The sequence below is a fragment of the Amblyomma maculatum genome, chromosome 10 (genome assembly GCF_055883805.1).
Source record: "Amblyomma maculatum isolate TAMU_Amacu chromosome 10, ASM5588380v1, whole genome shotgun sequence".
NCBI lineage: Eukaryota > Metazoa > Arthropoda > Arachnida > Ixodida > Ixodidae > Amblyomma > Amblyomma maculatum.
The window spans coordinates 57,753,388-57,777,547 of record NC_139353.1 but is presented as its reverse complement, the minus strand read 5'-3'; the positions used below and the strand labels follow the sequence as shown (position 1 = coordinate 57,777,547).

The 24,160-nt window shown below is 46.8% G+C and overlaps 1 protein-coding gene across 1 annotated transcript; it reads left to right on the top strand.

Moving 5' to 3' along the window:
• Positions 1-278: 278 nt before the first annotated feature.
• On the top strand, positions 279-12,986 carry LOC146176578 (uncharacterized). The gene is made up of 9 exons (XM_084581330.1): positions 279-286; positions 805-1,040; positions 1,684-1,903; positions 4,175-4,328; positions 5,252-5,373; positions 7,115-7,241; positions 8,568-8,738; positions 9,275-9,388; positions 12,846-12,986. Exons 1-9 carry the CDS (start codon positions 279-281, stop codon positions 12,984-12,986), a joined length of 1,293 nt encoding a protein of 430 aa, XP_084437456.1.
• The last annotated feature ends 11,174 nt before the right edge of the window (positions 12,987-24,160 follow it).

Here is a 24,160-nt window from a genome sequence, read left to right as displayed (position 1 = left end):
CTTCCCAGAATCGACGTATCAGAAAATCGCGGTGCATACCTGCAATCAAGAATGTGTAACACGAGATGCAAACCTTTGTCATCTTTGTTTTTTACGCACGCTTCCTGAGTCGCTAAATATTACAGCGGCCTGCCTGCCCGACGTAGGTTTTTCCACATGTAAGAGGGATGGCATAAACCACTCCAATAGTCCATAGAACGTAGAAGTGATTCTGAATGCAGTGGTTTGTAAAAGTACCAGCGAGCCATATGGGGTAAGTGAGAATGTGGACGGTGACGATGGAGAGGTGAGGTGAATATATCGCACTGGCGACCACGCGGACCAATACCCAGGAAGATGCACAGGTTCGGCACAGCATTGTTGCTTGAGCGTTTTTTTTTATATATAGTATAGTATAGCATAGCATGGCATAGCAGTATAGTATAGTATAGTATAGTATAGTATAGTATAGTATAGTATAGTATACTATACTAGATATGGGGTACTATATACTTACTATATATATATATATATATACTATATATATACTATACTATATATATATACTATACTATATATATATAGTATAGCATAGTATAGTATAGTGTAGTAGTGTATATAAGATCGCTACCTTCATGCCCCGCAATATGCCCGTATGTTATGCAACGTCAGTGCATGGTAAAAAGAATCTCAGGTGGTGCAATTTCCGGAGCCGTCCACTACTGCGTCTTTCATACCCTGGATTGTTTTTGGCGTTAAATACCATAAACTTAATCAACAAAATCATCTACCTTTATCTAAACGTGTTTTTCTATTTTTTTCTAGCGAGAAGCTATCGGGCTTAGATACAGAAAAGAACGTTGAAGTGAAGGCGCCAAAGAGCTGGGACCAGTACGAATGGATCTCGATCTTCAGCTTCGCCGGTGATGGTGTAGATCTAGGAAATACCAAGATTCCTGCTCCGTTGACCGTGCCGGTCGCCGAGGCTGCTACAAGTCGACGCCTGCGCGCAGTAAAGCGACGTGGACGTTCGGGACACCAGATAATCAAGGCACAACAGAGTACGAAACATGTATTCTATGCGTTTATTAGGCATGCACTTTCTAAAACGCTACCAAGAATTTCGGTTACTGTAACTGCAACATCTAGGACACGAAAGTGCAGAGAGGGTGAAAAAGGAGGAAATGGGTGAGGCAGAGAAGTTGCCTTCCTTTTCATGATATGATTAAATCTCTTTGCGTAGGCTGACGAACCTATTTTATTATTGGTAATCTGCAGCGCCACTGGTGTGTCTACCACTGCAAAGTAGTGTTCGTTGTAATACTATAATTCTTACCTTTAATTTTCATATATTTTGAGGAAGTAATATTTTAGTCCTACGTTTAGTACTTTTAACCTTCTCATTAGCGATATTATTGCTGAATTGGAATGATGCGCTGTTAAAGCCCGGAGCACAACCATATGACACACATGCACTGGCACAGCAAAAAATATTGTTGGGCTAGTTGGTTCGTGGTTTAGGATAACAACAGCGCGAAACCACGGAACGACAGAAAAGCACAGACACGAGCGCTGTCTGTGCTTCTTTTCTGTCGCCCCGTGGTTTCGCGCTGTTGTTCTAAATTCACTGGCACGTTTTCATATTTTTTTACGTCACATATCTAACTCGTGTGACCTTCGTGTCGCTACCATCTCTGCGCGTAGGCAAGCCCAAGTTACTCACATGCACTTTCGGTGAGTCTGGTGTGACCACTGCCATGATTCCTGGTGATGGAATGTGCGACGTCATGTTCTACACGGACATGCAATACGACAACGACCAGGACACCATTGTTCCTAGAGACGGTGGCCCAGCTTTCAACGTCCTAAAGTCGGCAGCGCGCAAGTACTCCAAGACCACCTTCGGCACATCTATGTCCACCGGGTGAGTGCACTAACCTGGGCACCGCAATATATAGGAGTATGCTGCAGTTATTAGATGCTGTAGCTGTTTTTAGGAGGAGTTGAGACCCTCAAGGAATGCAATATTCGACGGTAATTGATCCAGAAGTAGCAGGCAAAGTATCCACCAAAGGTTGATGTTCCTGCCTAGGTACTAGACAAGGTAAGATTTCCTTTGAGCCCTGCCAATCGACCAACAGTTTTTTATAGGCCAATGAAAATGTGTTCCGAATGTATTAATATTTGCCTGAAAGCTTCCCATATAATTGCTGCGCACTGCATAAACTGTGCCAATGCAGCACCGCAATCGCCTTCAGGGGTTACTTACATGGTCGCCCTATCTATTACGAGTCTTTTCCAATGATCTCAGCTCCATTCCAAACTCAGCGTGGAGCACACAGCTCTGCATAGAAACAAGTACCGCCGCGGCCTACCGGCGCAGAGCCCATCATTACTCTCGATGATGTCATATAAACAGCGTACCTACCAATGCGGCAGTATCAAGTAATATCATGACATCACGTACATGGCCCACTAATGTGAATTAGTACCTTAACGCCGGCGGACGTAGACGACGACTTTTGTTTCGCATTATACCAGGTAGCCGTAGTGCATGAGGGTCAGGTGAGCCTCAGACCCTGTTGCACAACTCTTCCCAACCATTCCCGCGGCATGGCCTCCTCTCTCAATCTCCTCCGAGCTGAGCGGACTTGAAACAATGTATGATGGGTCATGGATGGAAACAACTTTATTTAATAAAAACAAAAAAAAAACAGCCTTCCAGGGTGGCCCCCTACTAGTCCAAGAGTCCACGGGCTTTTGCTTCACATAGAGCCCGATCGACCAGCCATTTCTGACCGGCGGGTTGAGCTGTCCGCAAAGCAGCCTCCCAGTTAGAAAAGGGGGTATGGGGGATGGGGGGCACTGCATGGGGGGAAGGACATTCCCACAGGTAGTGGAAAAGTGAGGATCAGCCTCCCAGTTAGAAAAGGGGGTATGGGGGATGGGGGGCACTGCATGGGGGGAAGGACATTCCCACAGGTAGTGGAAAAGTGAGGATTTTGGCTCGCCACAGGTGTCGCAGTGAGGGGGCAAGCCAGGGTGAAGGCATGAGAGACTGTAGGGGCAAATGAAACAATCCGTCTGCAATTGTCGCCATGTAGCACTGGATAAGGGTGACAAGGTGCTGTGGGGTGGTGGCAGTGTCATGCGCTTGTGTTTGTAGAATGTGATGATTTGGTGGTATGTAGAAAGGACCGATGCGGCCTCCTGCGCGGAGTTGGGTGCCTGATCATCCGAGGCTCGGGTAGAGAGTTCTCGAGCCAGCGCATGAACGCGCTCATTACCGGGGATCGACGCATGCCCTGGGATCCACGTTAGATTAACCGTTCGGTCGAGAGAGGTGGCGGTGGTAAGAATATGATGCGCGGCCGTTGTCACTACGCCGTTTAGGTAGTGGCGGTATGTCGCCTGAGAATCTGTACAAATTTCGATAATGGCTTCGTCAATGGCTGAATGGGCAAGCGCGAGTGCGATGGCGGCTCCTTCCGCTTCTGCAGGCGAATTAGTTCGAATAGTGGCGGCGGCCCCCACTCTGCCATCTTCGTAGGCAGCGACTGCAGTGACGTCACAGCTGGTCATGTTACCATCGCTTAGTGTAACCGTTTTGGTCACACCGCGGCGTGAAGCTGTCGGCAGTGTGGGCATAGAGGAGGGGTAGGGGCTTGTGCATGCTAGCACACCGAGTGCACGCATCCACCGAAAAAAGTTTTGCGCTGTACAGATACATTGTTCGATCGTACAATGGGGCCCAAAGAGCATCTGCCGTCTCAGTTCTCAGTATGTGATGGATGCGAAGGCATTTTACGGTAAACGTTTCTGCCTCTGCGTTCCCCTTTACGTAGTCATTCCAGATGTTGAAAAGGACTAGACATTCAGGAAGCAATGTTTTGCTTGGGAAGTGTCGGCGGTAGCGCCTCTCAAGTGGAGCATATTGGCGTTCCTGTGTGATCCAAGGCATGATATCATTTCTAACTGTCACGTGGAACAGTAAGATGACCAGTCAAGTAATGCCTATGTAGCCGTCGCGCGTGAAGCTGCTAGCACCCATGCTGCCGTACAGCCTAACTTGTTGCCATTTCTTCTCGACGACAGGGTCGTCCGGTATACACCTTACTTGGTGCGCCTTCATTGGCGTTGTACTTTAGAATTTTAGAAGTCTCACTCCATGGCTAGTACTCTCCTCTCTCCTCAGCTCAATCGCCGACGCTGTGAAGGACAAAGAGTCGGAGCTAACGACGGCTCTGGAGGAACTCTTCAGCTCCCGGCTTATTCACTTTGGCATGCTCAACGTGGAGAACGCCGAGGACTACGACGACCTGAAGAGCGCAGACCTCAACTACCTAAAGGTGAGCGTGTCTACCCGCTCCTATCTGGTCGAAGGGTGGTAATTGCGCGTAAACACCTGTGAAACAAATGACCAATGATGTAAGATACAGATGCGCTAACCAGTTGGTTAGCGCATTAACTTCGGCAAAGTGGTCGTCACTTCGTACTGGTAGCCACATCAGAGAGAGGAGCATTGAGTGACCGCAGCCAGCACAGAGCATGCCTCATTGATCTATATAGAATTATGCTGCTGTCCATAGGCATCTTGCAATTTATAAGGTATAAATATATCAATACAGGAACAAATCAACCAAACGTTGAATGCGCCGGTATATTATCGGGACCACCTGATTTAGGTACATAGTTTAAAGCAACCTCCACTACTTTACTTTGGACCGAAGACACAGACATGAAGGTCTTCGATTTGGCTCGCACATAAATATTGGCGTAATGCTGTGCAAAGTTGACGTCGACATTGCATGTATTACTCCTAATTTTTGGAGTACATTGCAATTACCCTACAAAGCGAATGATTTGTTGCAAAGCACGCGCCATGTATCCACCTTAAATCCACCTTAAAAGAAAAGGATTTGCTGGAACTATGTGCAAGCGCGGAAGCGGTATCTACGCTTACACAAACGTCTAAAGTATTGTGCCAGAAACGTTTGAATGCCAAGGTGTGCTCCATATTATTGTGAAATGGCGCTTTCATATGGAGTTCAGGGAGCTGCCACTTTCTTTTTAGGTAGCAAGACGAAATCTGCTCTTTCCTACGCTTTCTGTACGCTTTCCGTAATCATACGATCTTAACGACATGTACAGTTCATAAGAATTTCCTGTTCATGCCATCGGCATCAGTTCCTTGGGCCTAACGTCGCAATAAAATGTTGCTTAAAGCCGCAATAAATGTTCTCTCACGCATTTCTTCTCAACTACTGTGCAGGTTGTGACCAGTTTTCTGAAGAAAAAGTCATCGAGCCGGCGCTACCACTGCGCCCTGGGTATCTCGCTCAGGGACGGTTCTAAAGGTGACAAGATTCTGGATGTGGCAAAACGGGCACCTCGGTGAGTGCATCCCTTTTTGTGTGGACGGTCACAGAAAGCAGGCTGCGTTAACCATGTTACGCTTGCGTGCGAACGTCGAAATTTCCGGAGTCCTTCATTATGGCGTCTCGTAGCCTGAGTTGCTTTGGGACGTTAAACCCCGCAAACCAAACCAAACCTATCTACCAACCTCTTGTAGCGTTACTTCCATCGGAACCGCGATTCTTTTGCGCACGTACCTCGATAGGCAACACAGCGCCTTGAGCGGTCACAGGCACCCTGAAGAATGCATGAATGACAAAGTGTAAAGATGGAGGAACGAAAAGTAAAACTAAACATAAATTATGTTAGTGAACATGAGTAACCAAATAAGCGAAAATCTGGTGAGCAAGCAAAGGTGAAGCTAAAATATTTCCAAAGGAAACACCCCTCTGCATGCACTGACCAGAGCAGAGTTATTCGCGGTAACCTTGGAAGCAATGTAGAGTTTCATCAGATTATTTTAAGGACGTTGACAAGAGTAACGGTGTGGTCTTAAACCAAAATTTAGATTTTTGTAGGGCAGTCATCAGGGTACCATGTGCATTCTGTGAACAACGTGCATTCAGATCTCACCGATTGCAGCGTGTCCAATGATTTTTTTTTGTCATTTGCAAGCCACACAGAAGCGTATCTTGTTCCCATGCAATATCCCTTACAGTTGACAAGTCTTCAACTCAGCTATGATTAAGCTGACAATATTCCTACGCAAGAAATAATTCATAAATCGATAGGAAGCTTGAAACAGCCTCTCCACAGTCTGAAATGAATGCCTTAAAAGCCGGATCCAGACCAGAATGAGAGGAAAAAGATGGCCACACAGTATTAAGGAGCATGAACGTGGCAAAGGTTGAAGGGGATGCCTCAATTCGCAAGCCAAGCCAACGATACAAGCGGACTTGTCTTCATCTGGGCAGCATGGTCATCACTTGCAGAGTTTAGATGCACTTTTGCTTCCGAAGAATAAAAGTTATGGAGGAAGGGAGGGGAGAAAGGAGCAGTGCATGTAACTAAATGTTTCTTTGTGTGTATCATCATCATAAGAAAATATTCAAGGGGGAACTGATAGTTTATGCTATCAGAAGACATTGGGGAGGGGGGTCACATAATCTGATTAATTTGTAAAATTCACGTATGTGATTGTCTTCGCTGATGACATAGTTAAATCTTAGCATGTGATTTAGAACTTAAGCTGGCACAAAGTACGATGGAAGCTTATAGAAATATACTTGTTGATTAAGGGGACACGTTTTTCATGCAAGTCGGTTGTACACTGTTGAGCAAAAAACACTTCGCAGTACAAACCGTGGACGTAAGGAACAGAACAAGCAGACCCCATCCTTGGATCATGGAATAGTTGTAGGCACCATTCCGCTCTTCACGCCTATCTCTACTCCGCTTTCGTTTTGCTTGAAACATTCGTGGATGCGAAATAAATAACCGCATTCAGTAGGTAGCAGTAGCCACTTGCGAGACGGTGCGTTTTACTCTAAATAATTTGGCCAGGGTATCAAGAATAAGCCATAATAATAAGAATAAGAGCGCCAGGCGTACCTTCCGCAAATTTTCTCAAGCCCTACTTGACCTTAATCCGCATTTTTTATGTGACTTTGGTGTGGGTCTTATAATTGGAAAGAAGAAATATGGAAACCTTCATAAAAATATTATCACCTGTGCGTGGCTTGCGGCAGCGGGGTGCTTCATTTACTGCTTTTTCATACAGAGATTTCCCGGGACTGACCATGGTAATTGTCAAGCTTCACACTGACAGCACGGGCAATGGGGACCGCTGGCCTCTGGCACCCAATCCTGATGGTGTGGACCTGTCTGAACACAGTGCCCTTTCTCTTGTGAGTGGTTGTTTCTCTGCACTTCATTCTAGAGAATTGTCTTTATCCTCTTTATCCGTCGCCCTCCTTTTATGAGGTGCATCTCTGGTTTGCTTAAAGCCTTGATTTGCTTAATTTAGCTCGTGATGCTTAACAGAAAACTGTACGCGTCGAGTAGAAGGAAGGCGAGGTAACTTCTATTAGACATCTCCGCCGCGCCGGATGCGCACAACGGAAGAGAAAAAAATTGTCGTATTCGGTGGCTGCCGAAGAGAAATCAGGAAGACATATAATCGGCTTAGACATCTTAGTCGTAAAGTGCAGGAAGCAGCTAGACAGCGGAGTGAAAGAGTTTTGAAAAAATTATCGCGTGCAGTTGCGCTAGCCAACGTGACTATTACACATCCCAGATGTAGTCGTTAACGCTGATGTATATATGACCCCTGTTACAGCTCCCAGGTGCGACACAGGTGATTATGGTAAAATACCTCAGCGGTCTTGCTATTCGATCAAGGCCGCGACAGGTTTCGGATATTTCGGACACATATATTGCCGCAAAGTTGCCTGATATTGAAACGAGTATGATTCGTGTGACCGAAGCTTTCTGCTTCTTTTGTGAGTAATTTGACGATAGTGCCCTTGTACCATACTTGATATATATATATCCTCCAATCATTTCAGGTTCGCGGTACCCTTAAATTAGGTTAGGTTAGGTTAGGTTAGGTGATAAATTTACATAGCCGCGTCAGCGAGCTGCACATGGCCTTCTTCGAAATTCGAGGGTGAGGAAAACGGAATCCTCCAAGACTCTTGCATATATATTCATTCAACCACGCCACATCATGCCACACAGGCAAGCTCATGGGTTTTAGGGAAACTAGATTTTATATCGGGTTGCGTGTCACAAATTGCGGTAGTCCACACGTCTGTCAAGGATGGGGGATCTAAATCCGGCCGCGGCAGCCGCTTTTCGATGGAAGGCGAAACGCAAGGCGCACGTGTGCTCTACAATATGACTGCATGTTGCAGATAATCGAAATTTCTGGGGCCCTCCACTGTGGCGTCTCATAGCCTGAGACGCTCCAGAAGGCTTGCGAGATGAATTATTTACTGAGCGAGTCCCGAAATTCATGAACACGCCTGCACAAAAATGGACAGTACACGCGAAACGCTGTAATTACTTTTCTGTATAAAAGATGCACGTAAATAAGCTGGCGCGCAGTTTTGTCAAACCGCCTGGTCTCTACACTTTTGCGTAAGGTTATACGTGAATGATAATCCGCAAGGTGGGCTGCACACGGGCTCAGTAGTTTTCCTAATGCGAACCTTTCTTTATACTTGATTCAGGCCCTTATCAAAGACGACTTGAAGAACGAGCTCACGGACATAGCTAGGCGTGGACGGTACGCGATGCTGTCTTTCGCCATGTACGCTAGGACCTACCACATGAAGAAGACGTGGGACAAAGCAGCGGTCCGAGAAATGTCCGAGAGTACCCTCAACATGGACTACGCGGCGGTGAGTGCGCGGATGAAGCGTGGGCTATGCATGTGCCTTCAAGTCAGATATTTACTATAAGAGTGATTCTCTGCTGAGAAACTAGTGCAAGAATATTCAGCCTCACCGAGAAGGAAAGATCATAACGCGGTAGCAACTTGCTGCCGAGAAACTTGAAGGTGAGATCATATCGCCATGTTTCGACTTGATGGTAAGCAGGATTTCGTACATTATGGGTTTTATACGTTTTCATATGCCTCGAACCCTACGCCCATGCTTCGTGAACGCTCCTTGTTGGCAGGTGAACCATGAATAAGCTGTATGCTAAGAAAGTACCTCTAATTTTCAAAGCCTGTAAAAGCAGTGTCAGAAACGAAGGCAAATTGGCATAGCTATGGATGGAACGTTCACATAACGGTTCATTTTGTAGGGTGTTAAGCGTTTCTGCTTATGACAGTTGCTCATACCAAACGTATGTGAGGAGGCGAGTGATGTTCTGTTTAGTATCAGTCGCTAAGACATTAATTAACAGCAGTAATTCTTTTTTCTGCCAAAAGGTGTGCAGGATGAAGTCTGAAAAGGATGTAAGCGACGACGAGACTGTGTACGCGGCTGACGAGCACAAGAAGTTCCTCGCGCTCTTCGACTCGGCAGTCACCTTCAAGACGAAGGTAAGCCGCCTACTTCTCGATAATTACAAAGGAACATCTAGCTTGGCGTTGGGTAGATTGGGTGTTTCAATAATTGCACCTGTTAAAGAAAAAACTCGAAATATATAGAATTGATCAAGCGAAAGCCAAGGACTGTTCTCTACTTCAGAGTATACAGAAGTACACATGGACGACTTACGGGACCATTCACTAGAGCTGATAGAGTAAACATTGGCACAAATGTGTGTGCCAATACAAAAATTACAAAAAACCGGAGCTCTTTATTATTACCAGTTGCGAACCAGTTGAGAATGAGTTGAAAACATGCTCAAAAAGTTAAAAATTCAAAGTTAATGACTAAACAGCGAATAGCTTTTCTTGGCTCCTCCTATAGATGGTAAAACAATCAGCAAATTAGTTAGCCTAGTTAAACCTAGCAGGACATGCGTACGATTTAGCTCACAGATGACGCTTGGTGGAGACGGAAGACGTGCAATGCACAGCGCTAGGCGCGGTGTGATCGAATGGGACGATAGTACGACTTTTCACACTCTTCTTGATCAGAGTTTGATGGGTTTCAATCCACTCCCACACATGTAAATTGAAAGCTTTACTGGCCTAACAGGAAGAGCACAAAGTGTGGCTACGAATATACTGTGCCGTCCGTTTCCGTGGTGCCCATCCCAAAAGTATACTGCACCTTCCTTTCGCCACAACCTACCTTAAAGAAAAATAGGGCCCCGCCGCGGTGGTGCAGTGGTTAAGATGCCCGCCTGCTGTCCCGGAGCACATGGATATCCGATCACCGGCGGCTGCGTTTCGATGGAGGCGAAGAGGCGTCCGTGTGCTGTGCGACGTCAGCGCACGTTAAAGACCCGCAGTGGGTCGAAATTACTCTGAAGCCCTTCACGATGCCACCTGTCTCTCTAGGCACTTTCGAAGCCCCTTCCTCTCTTCCCTTACGGCGCGGTTCAGGTGCAGTGGTGCGGTTCAGGTGCAGTGTGACAGCCCGGCCGGGGTGGTGCAGTGGTAAGACGCCCGACTACTGTGCCGGAGTACCCGCGTTCGAACCCGACCTCGGCGGCTGCGTTTCGATGGAGGCGAAACGAAGAGGCGTCCGTGTGCTGTGCGATGTCAGCGCACGTTAAAGATCCCCAGGTGGTCGAAACTACTTCGTAGCCCTCCACTACGGCTCCTCTTTCTCTCTTTCCACTTTCACTCCCATCTTCCTCCCTACCCTTACGGCGCGGTTGCGGTGTCCACAGAAAAACAAGTGAGACAGTTACCGTGCCTTTCCCTTCCTATAAATAAATCAGTTTTTAGTGTGACGAATACTGCACCTTCCTTTCCTGCGAAACAATTGAAATTTAAAAAGAACAAAGTTTAGAAGGTATCTTAGATGTCACTTAAGAGGAGAATGGCGAATTCCTACCTTTCCTCCATCATTTGCCTCTGATCGTTTGCTTCTTACTGGCGTTCTTTACAGTGCTACATATAATTATAATTGATTTACAGGAAAGGGAAGGCGCTGAATCTGTCGCACTTTACGTACGTTGGACAGTACACCATCGCATCTTTCACCTGGCGTTTCTTGGCGCGCGTTCTAGTGTGGGATTGGGTATGGCACGAACGCTATAGACAAGAACTAATCTCGCGGAATATGGCAGATCTCGCACACATCTCTCGCGCACGGGATTTCGTTCCATGAGCCTATAAAGGCTTTCGCCTTAAAATATAAAAACGTTACCTTGACCTAATTAGGTGTAGGTGTCCAGCATTCCATGGTGACCACCCAAAAGTATACATCGACTTCATTTCCCTAAAACCTAACTTGTGGATTAAAAAGGCGCTATTACAGGGATTGCCGTGGTTCCCTAAAGCAGTCCTTAATCCTCCGCAATTTTCCTCTTTCGCCCTAGCTCGACATGCGAGCACCACAGCATTTCTCGCGATGTCAGTGCACGTTAAAGAACCCCAGGTGGTCGAAATTTCCGGAGTCCTCCACTACGGCGTCTCTCATAGCCTGAGTTGCTTTGGGACGTTAAACCCCCCTAACCAAACCAAACCAAACCATTAAATTCGACCCTCTGAATAGCGTTTTCGCCTTACATTTATCTGGGGTTAAACCTCGTCGGACCGGTGATACCATGCGGAAGCAATGTTTGAATTATCCGCGCCAGTACACGCGGACTATATACTAAGATATCGCGGGCGAAATAAGAGTGACACGTTCGTATTTTACAATGTTCTTCATCGGTTGTAGTGTGCCTATGCATGCTTTGACACTAATAACGCATCTTGATGTGCCCAGAATGAAGCACATGCACAGGCATCGAAATGAAATGACAAAGTATGTTGGGGCAGTGGGCCTCTTTGTCGGTTTCGCCTCACTGTCAGGTATGATAGTGCCCATGGATGGAAAAAAGATTAGGCCAAATTAACTATCACTTTAATGAGAACTGAACGTGAAATGATGCTTCTTATATCCATCGAATACAAACAGGAAATTGCTGATCTGTAATATGATATGGCGTGATATGGTCCATAGGGTCACGAAGAGTCGGACACGACTGAACGACTGAACTGAACTGAATAAAGTTCGCCTTTTTTGCATTCTAATCACAGTTTTGAAAGACAAAAAAAAAACAATTGTTATCGAAAAATGTACTAATAATGCATCCCACGCCAGCTTTCATAACTCATATATACTTCACACAATGTTAACAAAAACAACGGTTTTCAGCAAGGAATGCTACAACAACAAACCTTGTCGCACAAATTTATTTTTTGTAGTTGGTTGCACAGCCTGATGGCAGAAAAAGAAAAAGCAAGAATACTAAGTAAGGTCAGGTCTTTTCTCTAATTCCTTTCGCTTTAAACTAATTGAAAGCAAAAGTACGCACACGCTTAGAAAACCAAACTGTGTTCGTTTCGGTTTAGCGAAATGCACAGGGGGTTACATAAAATTGCGGGATGATCGGGCATCTGATTAGGCAATTCGTTAAAGGTTTTGTTTATCCCCAGCGGTGACATTTGCATTTGTTGGAGGATGGAGGAGGTTCAATGATGACTATGGCTCCCAATTAAGCTCCCAATGTAGGCATATTCAGTGGAAATTGCCATTACCGAAGGGAACTGACACTATCGCATTAAGTTCACTGTCAGCCGCATCGTAATGCACAAAAATAAGAAATTCATTCTGATTTGACACAAGAAACCACGGCAGGTTCCTTGCACCTCCTCAGCGCGCAACATTTTCTTTACAATGCAGTGGTGGTATTGGGCTACGTAAATAAAGTACCAACACGGCAATTTGTCATCCTCACGCTGATACTAAATGATGGTCATCAAGTATCTTGGCTAGCGCTTCAAAAGCTCTGGTCTACTTGTCTATGATACCTGAGCTATCATACTGTCCTGTGTGTGTATTCTGCGTGTTCTTTGTGTTCTTACATCTCTCTTCTCTTGCTCTCTCTAGACTAAAGCCAGGCTGAGCGTGATGCCCAACGAGTACACTGGACTGGCGGTGTACAACGTAGAAATGGACGACTACAAAGACGCCTGCGGAAAGGGAAAGTTCGCCCGCCTCAAAGCCATTAAGGCAGCGCTCGGGGCTTGAACCCAGCTAGGTTGGAGGGCTCGAACACGACGGAAGCCGCGAATAAACACTGCAGTGCTGTCAATCGCTATGTAGTGTGTGTCTTCGCATTTCTTTTCTCTTCTAGGGAGCATGCTTTTAAACATCTCCAGCGATGTTATTTACATGCTTCCAAAATGTCATTGGTGTGAGATATATGACACCCCTGCTAGAATTCTTGTCGTACAGTGAGCGCTTTTACCTCTGTTATGCGCTGACAAGAAGCATCGACAACGTTACCTTTTCACGCTGTTTTATACTGTAATAACGTATGAAGCTGTTTCCTTCCCCAAATATATGTCCAAGAAGCCTCAATCTACTCCCAAGTACAAAATACGAGTCACCAATGTTGTGAAGCTGTAACCTAAATTGTCCATAACACCTTAGTATCTGAAGGCACACAACGCGGTTGCGTTTCTAATGCTATGCACTTTATTTACAAAGGGTATTAAAATTTAAATTGGTGCTTGTCGCAACACTGATATGTGGGCTTTGGGTTGCGTATGCGCAATGGTTGAGTAATAAGGTCTCCCAGGATTCTACATTTCTACTGAACAAAGATTGACGAGCGTTAGCTATTAGCCGCAATCGCTTTTGCAGTTTCGATATCTGCTCGCGATGAAATACATAGCGCGAGGGTGTTTTACAGTCAGAACTTGATGAATAAGATTTTACTGCACAGACCGAGAGCGCACGAGGCCTCGGCAGCTGCGGCGATAGCTTAGTGCTCTCGTACCTGCGCACGATGCGTACCTGCGTACCGCAGCGCGATATTTGCTGCGCAGCGCAAGACAACCAAACGAGGCGCAAGAGTATGTGGCACCATCTGAGGAACTCGTGACGTAATAAGTCCAGGAATAACTCTGAATAAAGCGAAGCCCTCAAATGAACCTGGTAGAGCTAACGCTTTACGCTCCCTCTATTCTCTCCGTAGAATCTCTATTCCAGCAGCTTTTTAGGATTGATGTGTCGCTTCTGAACAGCGCTCTAGCGCAGACTTGTGAAAACTTCTAGGCAAAAAATTGGAGCTTGAATATTGTGCCTACTGCGAAGCCATCGGCTAGTGATATGGTTTGAATCAAACACCCTTGGGCGTGTTTGATTCTAAATTCCAACACTAAATTGCCATCCATTCTAAATTCCATTTTAAATTGCAGTTCCATGCGCTTTCAAGCTATAATTGCTGAAGGCAGCCCAAGCTTCTTTTCAACCTTCTTTCTCGTAAAGAACTGCTGATCAGAAGATAATTTCAAATTTAATTTTGGGTATTGATTTTTTGGCAGCGTTTGTGTTTTGTAGGCACAACCTTCCTTGAGTACACTTTCAGACGACCGAGGAAGTTGGTGTAATGTGTATTTTAAGGTTTGAAAGTACGTAATAGCGCCTTGCCGAAATTTTGATTGATTGATTGATTGATTGATTGATTGATTGATTGATTGATTGATTGATTGATTGATTGATTGATTGATTGATTGATTGATTGATTGATTGCCCATTATTTTTATGAGAAGTCAGTGAGTGGTGAGCCAGCTGAAAGGCAGCGCTTGGCTTTTTGAGGCTTCTCCGCAAGATGGAGGGTTATTCGCTGTATCACAGGGTCGGCGCTTCGCAGCAGGATCTCCCAGGCGTCTCTACACTTATATTTTGTCCAACTACTGGGGATTGTGAGCTCTCCCGAATTATGCCTCTCACCTCAAAGTGTATGCACTGATCATTCTCCTTGAGCTCCGGTGGCACGCGGCACGCCCAGACCGGGCTCATAAAGTACGTCTGTAGCCGCCTACACGCGACAGCTTCGCTATTATTTAGGCCAGCATCTGCTGAGAGGGGGGGGAGGGGGGGGGGGGGGGGGTACCAGACTTCTTTCCAATTTCTAATGATCGATGCTTTCTCCGTAATTTTGCAGACGCTCCTCGTATGTACAGTGTTCGGGGGGCTCGGCTCCTACGCGAAGTAGAGAGCTCGGGTATAGTTCATAAGCAGCCTCGTTACCAGGGAGGCAACGTGCGCGGGTGTCCAAATCAGTTGAATTTTCCGATTTACCGTTCTTTTGGGTGCGGATTTTGGCCGCTTCCAGCATTATGCTCCCCTTTCAGAAATTTTGGGTGCCTGTTTTGCTGTCGCTAATTATGAACTTGGCTTCCATTCCTACCCAAGCGAGTGCTATCGCAACTTCCTCCGCAGTCCCTAAGTTGCGGGCTCTGATGGTTGCCGCGAATAGCGGCGCCCTTTGGCCATCGACTACCCAGGCTACTGCCGCACCTGTTATGTCACTCGTTGCATCGACATAAGCTACCTCTCTCTCTTCCATATTTCGAACCTTCCCTTAGATGTTCGACTCGTTTAGCCCCTCTTTTTTACGTTAAATTCTAGATGCGCTTTTCCAGGTAGGAGGGTGGACTATCAAGGCATACCTGCTTTCCCTACTAATTTCGACTGTCGTTTAGATCACTTTCTTTAAGCTCTACTATTTTGCAAGGGTCACAGTGGGGCTACTGTGGTAATTACTAACTGGTGCGCAGTGTCTCAACACTGAGCCTAAAACATCCAACGGGCTGAACAGTTTAAGAAAAGCGTATAGCGAGTTATTTGCATTTTAACTTAAAGCCATCTTAGACTTCTTTAATAACTGCAACTAAAAAGGCAATAAAGCACCTGGAAATAAGTCTTTATTCTGGCCCTCCAAAGCATATATGTTAGGCAACATGAAACTCTGAATAAATGGAGACAGGATTTTAGACGAATGCCTATCTTTGTTTACGAAATGTTAGGCATATCATTTTTTTATGCGAACAGGAATATGGCATAGAAATATGGCTATTTCCAACGCTGACACCTAGTAAGGCCTTATGTTTCAGAAAGCGGCCCTAAAATAAATAGTGGAGTTCTGCTTTCAGGTTGTGTTTTGGTTTTGAATATATTTCAGTTTTGTGTCCAGCCCACATAGCAATATCACATGATCTGAGTAATTCGTTATAATGAACGCTGCATCAACGCTAGCTGCATAAATAATGCCAGTCACGCTCGTTGATAATTCCCGAACCGCCATTTTCCCGTTTTCTGCCATTTTATCGTTTTATCGTATAGTTGAATCCGTAATTGACCGGATGGCGCTGCATATCGGAATTTATATACAAAATGAGCTGTATGTTCGTCCATACGACTGCCAGTTCTCTCTAGAGTAAACCAACAGGGTTGCATAAACCTTAACAGGGTAATGTTGCCACCTAAGCAATCCGCTTTCCTCGTGAGCCAGACTCATTTTTTTTTTTCATCAAATGGAATTTGGCGGTAACCTGGTACGAGCATGCCTAGCTGGAGAGCTGTGCGTTGAAAAGATGAGACATCGAGCATAAATTTCAATTCTCATCTGAAGACCACTTCAGGCGACACTTCTGCGTTAAATTTAATAGGTGCAACCTCCATAGGATGGCGACATGTTCCCGCAAAGGCGCCGCAAGCAAAAGCGCCAGAAGTGGCCCTGAGGCTTTACGCCTTGTTTTCATACTTCATAAGCCATCTCCACTGGCTTTACCAACCACGCCGGAGCTAAAAACGTCCAAGACCAAGTCGATTCTACAGAGATACTGATTCGCAATGCTACACTTCAGATTGTGAAACAGACATCTGCCAACCATGATAAAACAAAGTAGCACCTTTTATTAAAACACCGTATTTACAGACGTATCTTATCTAAGTCTTATCAAGCCCAGCATTCGAGTGCAGCCCTGCGCAGAGACTGCCCACATTTGTGGGCAGCAAGCGTGCATTTTGCTATAATTTTGCGCTCTGATGCCCAGTTTTTCATTCCTCGTGATATTTTTATATCCCATATAACTGACTTCGGTCTTTATTTTCACACAATCTTTGTGAGGAGGAGCATAATCCAAACCTCCTAACGTTCAGAACTAGAGGCCTTTACCAAAGCAATCATTCTTCACGAAAGAGTTAAAGAGAGCAGAAAGAATGTTTCCTGTGCTTTTTGCGCGAGGCATTAGTGGAAGAAAACGTTTCATGTGCAGAAGTAAGAAATCCAATTTACAAAACGATTCTACAGTGCTATCGCTATATGAACGTGCCACCAGAACCTGCGCTGCGAAAAACCGAGCCCCGGCCTCCGTATGAAGACACCGCAGTCGTGGCCTAGTGGTTAGGGCGTCCGTCTCGGCTGCGCGAGGTGGTTCGTTCGAAACCCGCCGCCGGACACCCACCGGTAAAAATGGGTACAAGCGTCCCCCGGCCTGGCGCCCGGCTCTCACGGGGGTGTGCGCTTGGAAGAGGCTCCGCAAACCCCGCTGCGCTCCTTCTGGGGCAAAATAGTTTCGAACACTTCAGCCTGCAAAGGTGGTTCGAGTTACCGTGTTTCACGGGGTTCAAAACTGAAAACGAGTCGTGTCCTGCACACGCGAAAACTCAGAAAAGCCTTGTTTCAAGTGCGAAATGCTTTAAGCCAGCATGTCGAAAGACTTAAAGGTTCACTGTCACTGATGAAGTTCACTTCTCAGAGATCAATGCAGTCCCACGGCAAGTCCGGATCTTCCGGCCTGTCTGACTTTGCGAGAAAAAAAAAGGGCCACATAATGGGCGGTTGCCGCGCAAGGCGGACTTATTGTTGTCCGATGGCGGAACGTATCACTGCCACATCGGCGCAACTATTTGGACCGTGACCCCTTTTCCCAAGCATTTCACCCCAGAAGAGCCGAGCACCAGGCAGGGGAAAGCTTGTACCCATTTAAAAACCGGTGGGTAACCGGCGGCACCAGGGATCGAACCCTGGTACCTCCAGAATGCGAGGCGGATGCTCTACCACAAGGCCACCGCTTCGGTGGCCTAGTGGTTAGAGCGCTCGTCTAGGCTGCGGGAGGTGGTTAGTTCGAAACCCACCGCCGGACACCCACCGGTAAAAATGGGTACAAGCGTCCCCCGGCCTGGCGCTCGGCTTTTCCAAGGGTGTGCGTTTGGGAGAAGCTCCGTAAACCCCGCTGCGCGCCCCTTCTCCGCAGTGCGCCCAAACCCAGTTTCGAACCTCGCAGCCTGCAAAGGTGGTTCTGTTTGTCTTGCAAAGGTACTTCCTTTGAGCCTCACCTGAAGTGCTCCCTTAGAGCCTCAGCTGCAGCAGTCCTAAAAAAAGGGACACATAAAGGGCTTTTGCCGCGCGAGGCGGACTTATTGTTGTCCGATGGCGGAACGAATCACTGCCACATCGGCGCAGCTATTTGGGCCGTGGCACCTTTTTCCCAAGCATTTCACCCCAGAAGAGCCGAGCACCAGGCCGGGGGAAAGCTTGTACCCATTGAAAAACCGGTGGGTAACCGGCGGCACCAGGTTACCCACCGGTTGCAGGCTGCGAGGTTCAAAACAGGGTTTGGGCCCACTGTGGAGGAGGGGCGCGCAGCGGGGTTTACGGAGCTTCTCCCAAACGCACACCCCTGGAAAAGCCGAGCGCCAGGCCGGGGGACGCTTGTACCCATTTTTACTGGTGGGTGTCCGGCGGTGGGTTTCGAACTAACCACCTCCCGCAGCCGAGACGGGCGCTCTAACCACTAGGCCATCCATTTCGCTTCTTCACACAACAGCATCAACGTATAATACAAGGCGACCGTTCAGCTGAAAACATTTAGCCGCAGATGATGCATGCCCTGTGGAGATGCATGTAGAGGCTAACTAAGAGGGTTCTACTTAAGTTGAGGACAACACAGACGGCTATGGAACGAAAAATGGTAAGGATAACGTTAGGAGATATGAAGCGTGCAGAGTGGGTCAGAGAAATAACTCAAGTTACTGACATTCTAGTGGAAAGCATGAAAAAGAAATGGGCACGGGCAGGACATGTAGTGCGAAGAGAGGATTTCCGATGGTCGCTTAGGGTAACAAATTGAATTCCAAGGGAAGTAAGCGTAGCAGGGGGCCGCAGAAAGTTAAGGTGGGCCGATGAGGTTAAGAAGTTCGCAGGGGTCAAGTGGATGCAGCTAGCCCAGAACCGGAATAATTGGATAAATATGGGAGAGGCCTTCGCCCTGCAGTGGGATATAGTCAGACTGATGATGATGATGATGCATTCCTTCTGCCTCGCGCATGGCTTTCATCTTGTAAAACGCTTGTAAAACGCCTTATTGTGCGCACTTGTTTAAAGGACAATTGCCGGAAGAGCCACTCCCTCCGCAGGAAGAGAATCAACTCCATTTTTCTCGACACAATGTAGGTAGGTGCGGTGTGTAGGCCCGTCAAGTGGCCACGGACTCCTGGCGCTCAGCGGCTTCTACGGCTCTTGTTACGATCCGGGTATTTGTGTCCGATTTAGAGCGGAGCAATGCGGCCTTTCACTGGTGCAGATTCGAGTGCTGCAAACCTGCAGGAGGGCCGTGTTGGCCAATCCAGGTCAAGCCAGGTCAAGCCAGTAGTATGTGGGATAGAGGGCCGTGTTGACCACATTGTTTTCAGGGAGGGGAGCAGACCCCAAAATAACGATCATCGCGCGCTGAGGAACGTGCTGCAAAGTTCGCGGCGGCGTCGCTCCAGATGAGCGCCACAGAATTTCGTCGCTTCGGGAGGAGTGCGCGCGTCAGTCATGCAGTCAATATTGAGGTTTGGTTCGCTACAGCGCCTACGGCATCGTGGCGGAAAACTGCCGATGAACCCCGATGTTCATGCTGTCTCTAAGTGCGGCCATCGTCTCGCAAGTCTGCAGTAGCTCGTTCGTTTAAGAGCGTTAGATCTACTGCTACGTTTCCTGAAGATCAAACGACGCAGATATTTCTGCTCTGTCTTGCGAAGGAATAGGTCTCTAGGCGCTCCCTGTGTGGGAGTGCCTCCACGAACGCGGTGCCACTGGTACAAGATATTGATGTCCGTCCAAGGTCGGCAATGGCGAACAGGTTGAGGGGGCCCCTAAATTTAGTCCGGACAGCATCTCAGTTTGGGCCGGGCCACTCCAATATTTTACCTCGGCCGACTTGGAATAAAATGGATGTCATGTCGAGACTAATTTGGCTATGGTAAAATTGATCCTGGCTTCCAATTGTGGCCTGGGGTCACTCCAAAATTTCGCTCTGGTATTTCCAAAAATTCAACCTCCACCGATTCGGACCAAAATCGTTGTCCAGCCTGATTCGACTATGTCGATCACAATGGTGACCTCCATATTTGGCCTGTGCCACCCCAAGTATGGTCCAGACTACTCCTGTAATTTGACATCGGTCGATTTGGACCAAGCCACGTCGCGGGACGTTGGAGGCCTACAGGGCGCATGAAGCGATTCTGGGCTGCGTTACGATGCTTCTGTGTTCGCCAGGTATAGTGCGCAAACCCGCGAGCGAACTTACGTGAGTCTGCAATTCCTTCCAGCACACTCGCCGTTCTGCTCTTACACTTTGCCAGTAGTGAGCGACTTACCAAACACTCCGCGTGTGCTCTCGGATGACCAAAGTTGGACACCCTAGCTATATCCCAGCTGTATCCGTTGCCTTGCAGCTTCAGACCGAGGACTCTTATGTGTTCTAATTTTCGGATTACTTTCCCATCTACAGTTCCTTGGATATCCATTTGCGATTTGCAGCTAAGCTTCTTGGGATTGTATGCGAATATCTCGAATTTGTTTGGGGAGCAGGCAAGTCCCCCCGCCGCGTATCTGACTGAACCGTGGCGTAAGAGAAAAGAGGAAGGTGGGAGGGAAAGAAGAATGTGAGAAAGACGTGCCATTGCGGCGCAATCGAGTAATTTCGACCACTCGGCGGTCTTTAACGTGCACCGACATCGAACAGAACACGGACGTCTTCGCGTTTCGCTTCCATCGAAACGCGACCGCCGATGTCGGGTTCTAACCCGAGCGCTCCGGTTCAGTAGACTACCGTCTTAACCACTAAGCCACCACAGTTGGGTCAACAACGAAAATAGCTATGCATTGCCATCCCTGTGTTCGCGTTACCCTTTCTGTTGCATTCGGAGACACGTTTTGGCCGGTATTGCCATTTTACTTGCTGACAGATGGCCAAGGAGGAGAAAGAAGAAGTTGTAGGACCTTACCATTGAGAAGTTACGGCAGCCTTGTACGGTCAACGGCATTGGAAGTCCGGTCGAAAGAGGAAAGTGTTGGCTGTGCTGGTGTGCTGTTCTGCATTCTTCTCCTGACTGTTGATCCTGTCGTGTCTGCAAGCCTGACCGTTCTCTCTGCCTGACCGTTCTCTCTGGTGAGGCCATTTCACGTCGGGGGATTGGCCGGTATTTGTTTTAAACCGAACCTAGGATTCATGTACAATTAGGCCTATGTCTCTAGCTTCCCCAGGGGGTGGTTCGGCATCCTGGTTTGCCAGTCTGCCGGCCCAAAGCTTGGACTTGGAATCTTTCGGACGAAATGGAATAAGTATAATACCGGTGGCATTTGTCCCAATTGGGGATGGATTCCTAAAGTTGAAAAATCCAAAAATAATCCAGGAGCAGCTAAAGGCTGTCACTCCCCACTACCTAGAAATCTCTGAGGTGCGTCCGTTTGGCAGGAGAGGTATCCTATGTAAGTCCTCGAATATACAGTGTGTGTCGGACTTGCTTCGATGCACATCGTTTGCATCATTGCCTGTTAAACCTTTTATACCTGAACAGCTGGCATGTGCAAAAGGTATTATACGCGGCGTGGATTCGTCGGCTTCTCCGCAAGAAATGATTGAAGAATTTAATGAGGCTGGCATTGGCATCTTGTCACTATTCCGTTGCAGCAGGGATGCTGGTGGCTCTAGGGTGCCGACAGAATCAATGATAGCGACGTTTGCCGGGGCTAACTGTCCAACAGAGATTAAAGTATGGCCCATTGTGTACCGTGTAGATCCCCTGCAGCCTCGCCCTTTGCAGTGCAAAAACTGCTGGCGATTCGGACACAGCAACAAGGCGTGCAAGTCCGCATCACGCTGCAGACTGTGCGGAGACAACCATTCATCTGACATGTGCACTTCTGCTGTGGTAATTTGCGCACTATGTCACGCAGATCACCCTGCTGATGATGGTACATGCCCAAAACGCACAGATGAACAAACTGTTCTTAACATCATTCAGCATAAAAGGTGTTCTAGAGCAGATGCCTATGCCCAGCTAGACCATAAGAGGAATTCGTATGCAGCTTGTGCAAAAAAAATAGCTTCAGATGTGGAAACAGGCATAACAAAGTCGGTTATCTCAGCTGTTGAGAAATCTCTTGAGGGTTTCTTCGAGCGTATGTTAAGCACATTTACAGAGGCTGTGTCACAGGTCATAGCTACAAAGATTGGTTCGACCGAAATTGCAGCTTTGCAAGTTGGCAACCCTGGTATAGCTGAATGCCATGCTCCTATGGTTGCTAGGGCCTCAGTTGAGGGAGATTCTACCCAGACGACGCCTGCTCCTTTTTTGTCAATGAAAGTACAGGGACAGGATCCTGTGGATACCCACGTGTCCACCGTTTACCCATTGGATGTAGAGATGCCATGTTCGTCCCAGAAGCGTCGCGCTTCTTCCTCTCCCTCAAAATCCGCCCATTCTAACACTAAAAGTAAAAAAGGTTCCCCTAATCCTCAGAACAACATTGATGTCTTAGAGGAGGCTGTTACAGCCTCCCATTTGATGTCTTAGAGGAGGCTGTTACAGCCTCCCGGATTCTACAATAATCATGGCGGGGTTAAAAGTACTACAGTGGAATTGTCGTTCAATTGCATCTTCGTTTTACGATTTACAGAATCTTATCTCAAATTTCAACCCAGACATAGTTTTATTACAAGAAACTTGGCTTTTGCCAAATCGGCCATTTTCTCTAAAGTATTTTAGAACTTTTAGATCAGATCGCACTAGCGGCCGGGGTGGCGGCTTGCTAACATTAATTTCGTCAAAAACAATTCATCGGGCGAAGGTGTCACAAAAAATTCTACGACAAGACTGCGAACTGCTTGCAGTTGATATCGCAATTACACAGTCTGCTCCTCTCACTATTGCAAATGTCTACTTCCCAACAGGTGTCCGTACAACAGATGATTTGAGTGATCTTTTGAGTTCAACCAACGGACTGATTATTGCTGGCGATTTTAATTCACACCATGTTATTTGGGGTTACCGTTCAGATATATGTGGGCAGCGACTTTGGAACTGGATGTCTATAAATGATGTGCATTGCTGTAATAGTCCAGGCATAACCTTCATGCGAGCATCTGCTAGGTCAGTAATTGATTTAACGTTAGCAGCAAATGGAGTAAGGGTCTCATCATGGGCTACGGTGGATTGTGGTACATCTAGCGACCACTTTCCAGTTACGTTTAATATAGAATCTACTCCCCTTAGAGTAACTACTTGTGAACAAAAATTTGTCAACCATAAACTATTTAAAAAGTTTGTGAACTCCTCTTTTTCCTCAATAGCATCATCTCAGCATTCTGAACGTGCTCAACAAGCACTCTCTTCACTGCTAGATGCCACTGAGCGTTCAGTGCTCACTGTGAAATCGTCTGTCCCTAACAAAATGTCATGCGGATGGTGGAACGAAGAATGTGAGAAAGCATTCCGTCGTAGAAAAGCTGCGTGGAAGAGCCTTTCCCATAACCAGTGTCCCCAAAATTGGATAAATTATAAATTTTATGCGGCTTCATTTAAACAAACTATTCGTATAGCAAAGGATGAGTATAATGCTAATATGAATATCTATCTCTCTAATCCAATTAATCGGAAGGCATTGTATAGGTTCATGGAACGCAACCAAAATTCTTCTCCACCACATGTAACCGAGTCAGAGGTGTTAGCACCCAATGAAGCAAAAGCGAAACTTGAACAAATTGCGAACGGTCTTGCTATTCGCTTTCAAGCGCAAACGGTGGCTCCCTTACTTCGACCTACACCACGTGCTGATTTCGTTGCAGTTGAGTCACCGGAATTGCATTGTATAGCGGCTGCTCTGAAACCTGCAGCTCCTGGGTGTGACGGTATTACAGTGACTATGCTGAAAGCTTTAGTGCAAGACCACAGCTCGGAGGTGTTGAATATTGTCAATTTTTCTCTGGAAAATGCTTGGTTACCTCAAGACTGGAAAGTTGCAAAAATTATACTAAGCCTCAAAGATCCGAAAAAAGGCTTTGATTTGCATAATATTCGGCCAATTTCTCTGACTTCAAATCTAGTGAAACTTATTGAACGCATAGTTCACCGCCGCC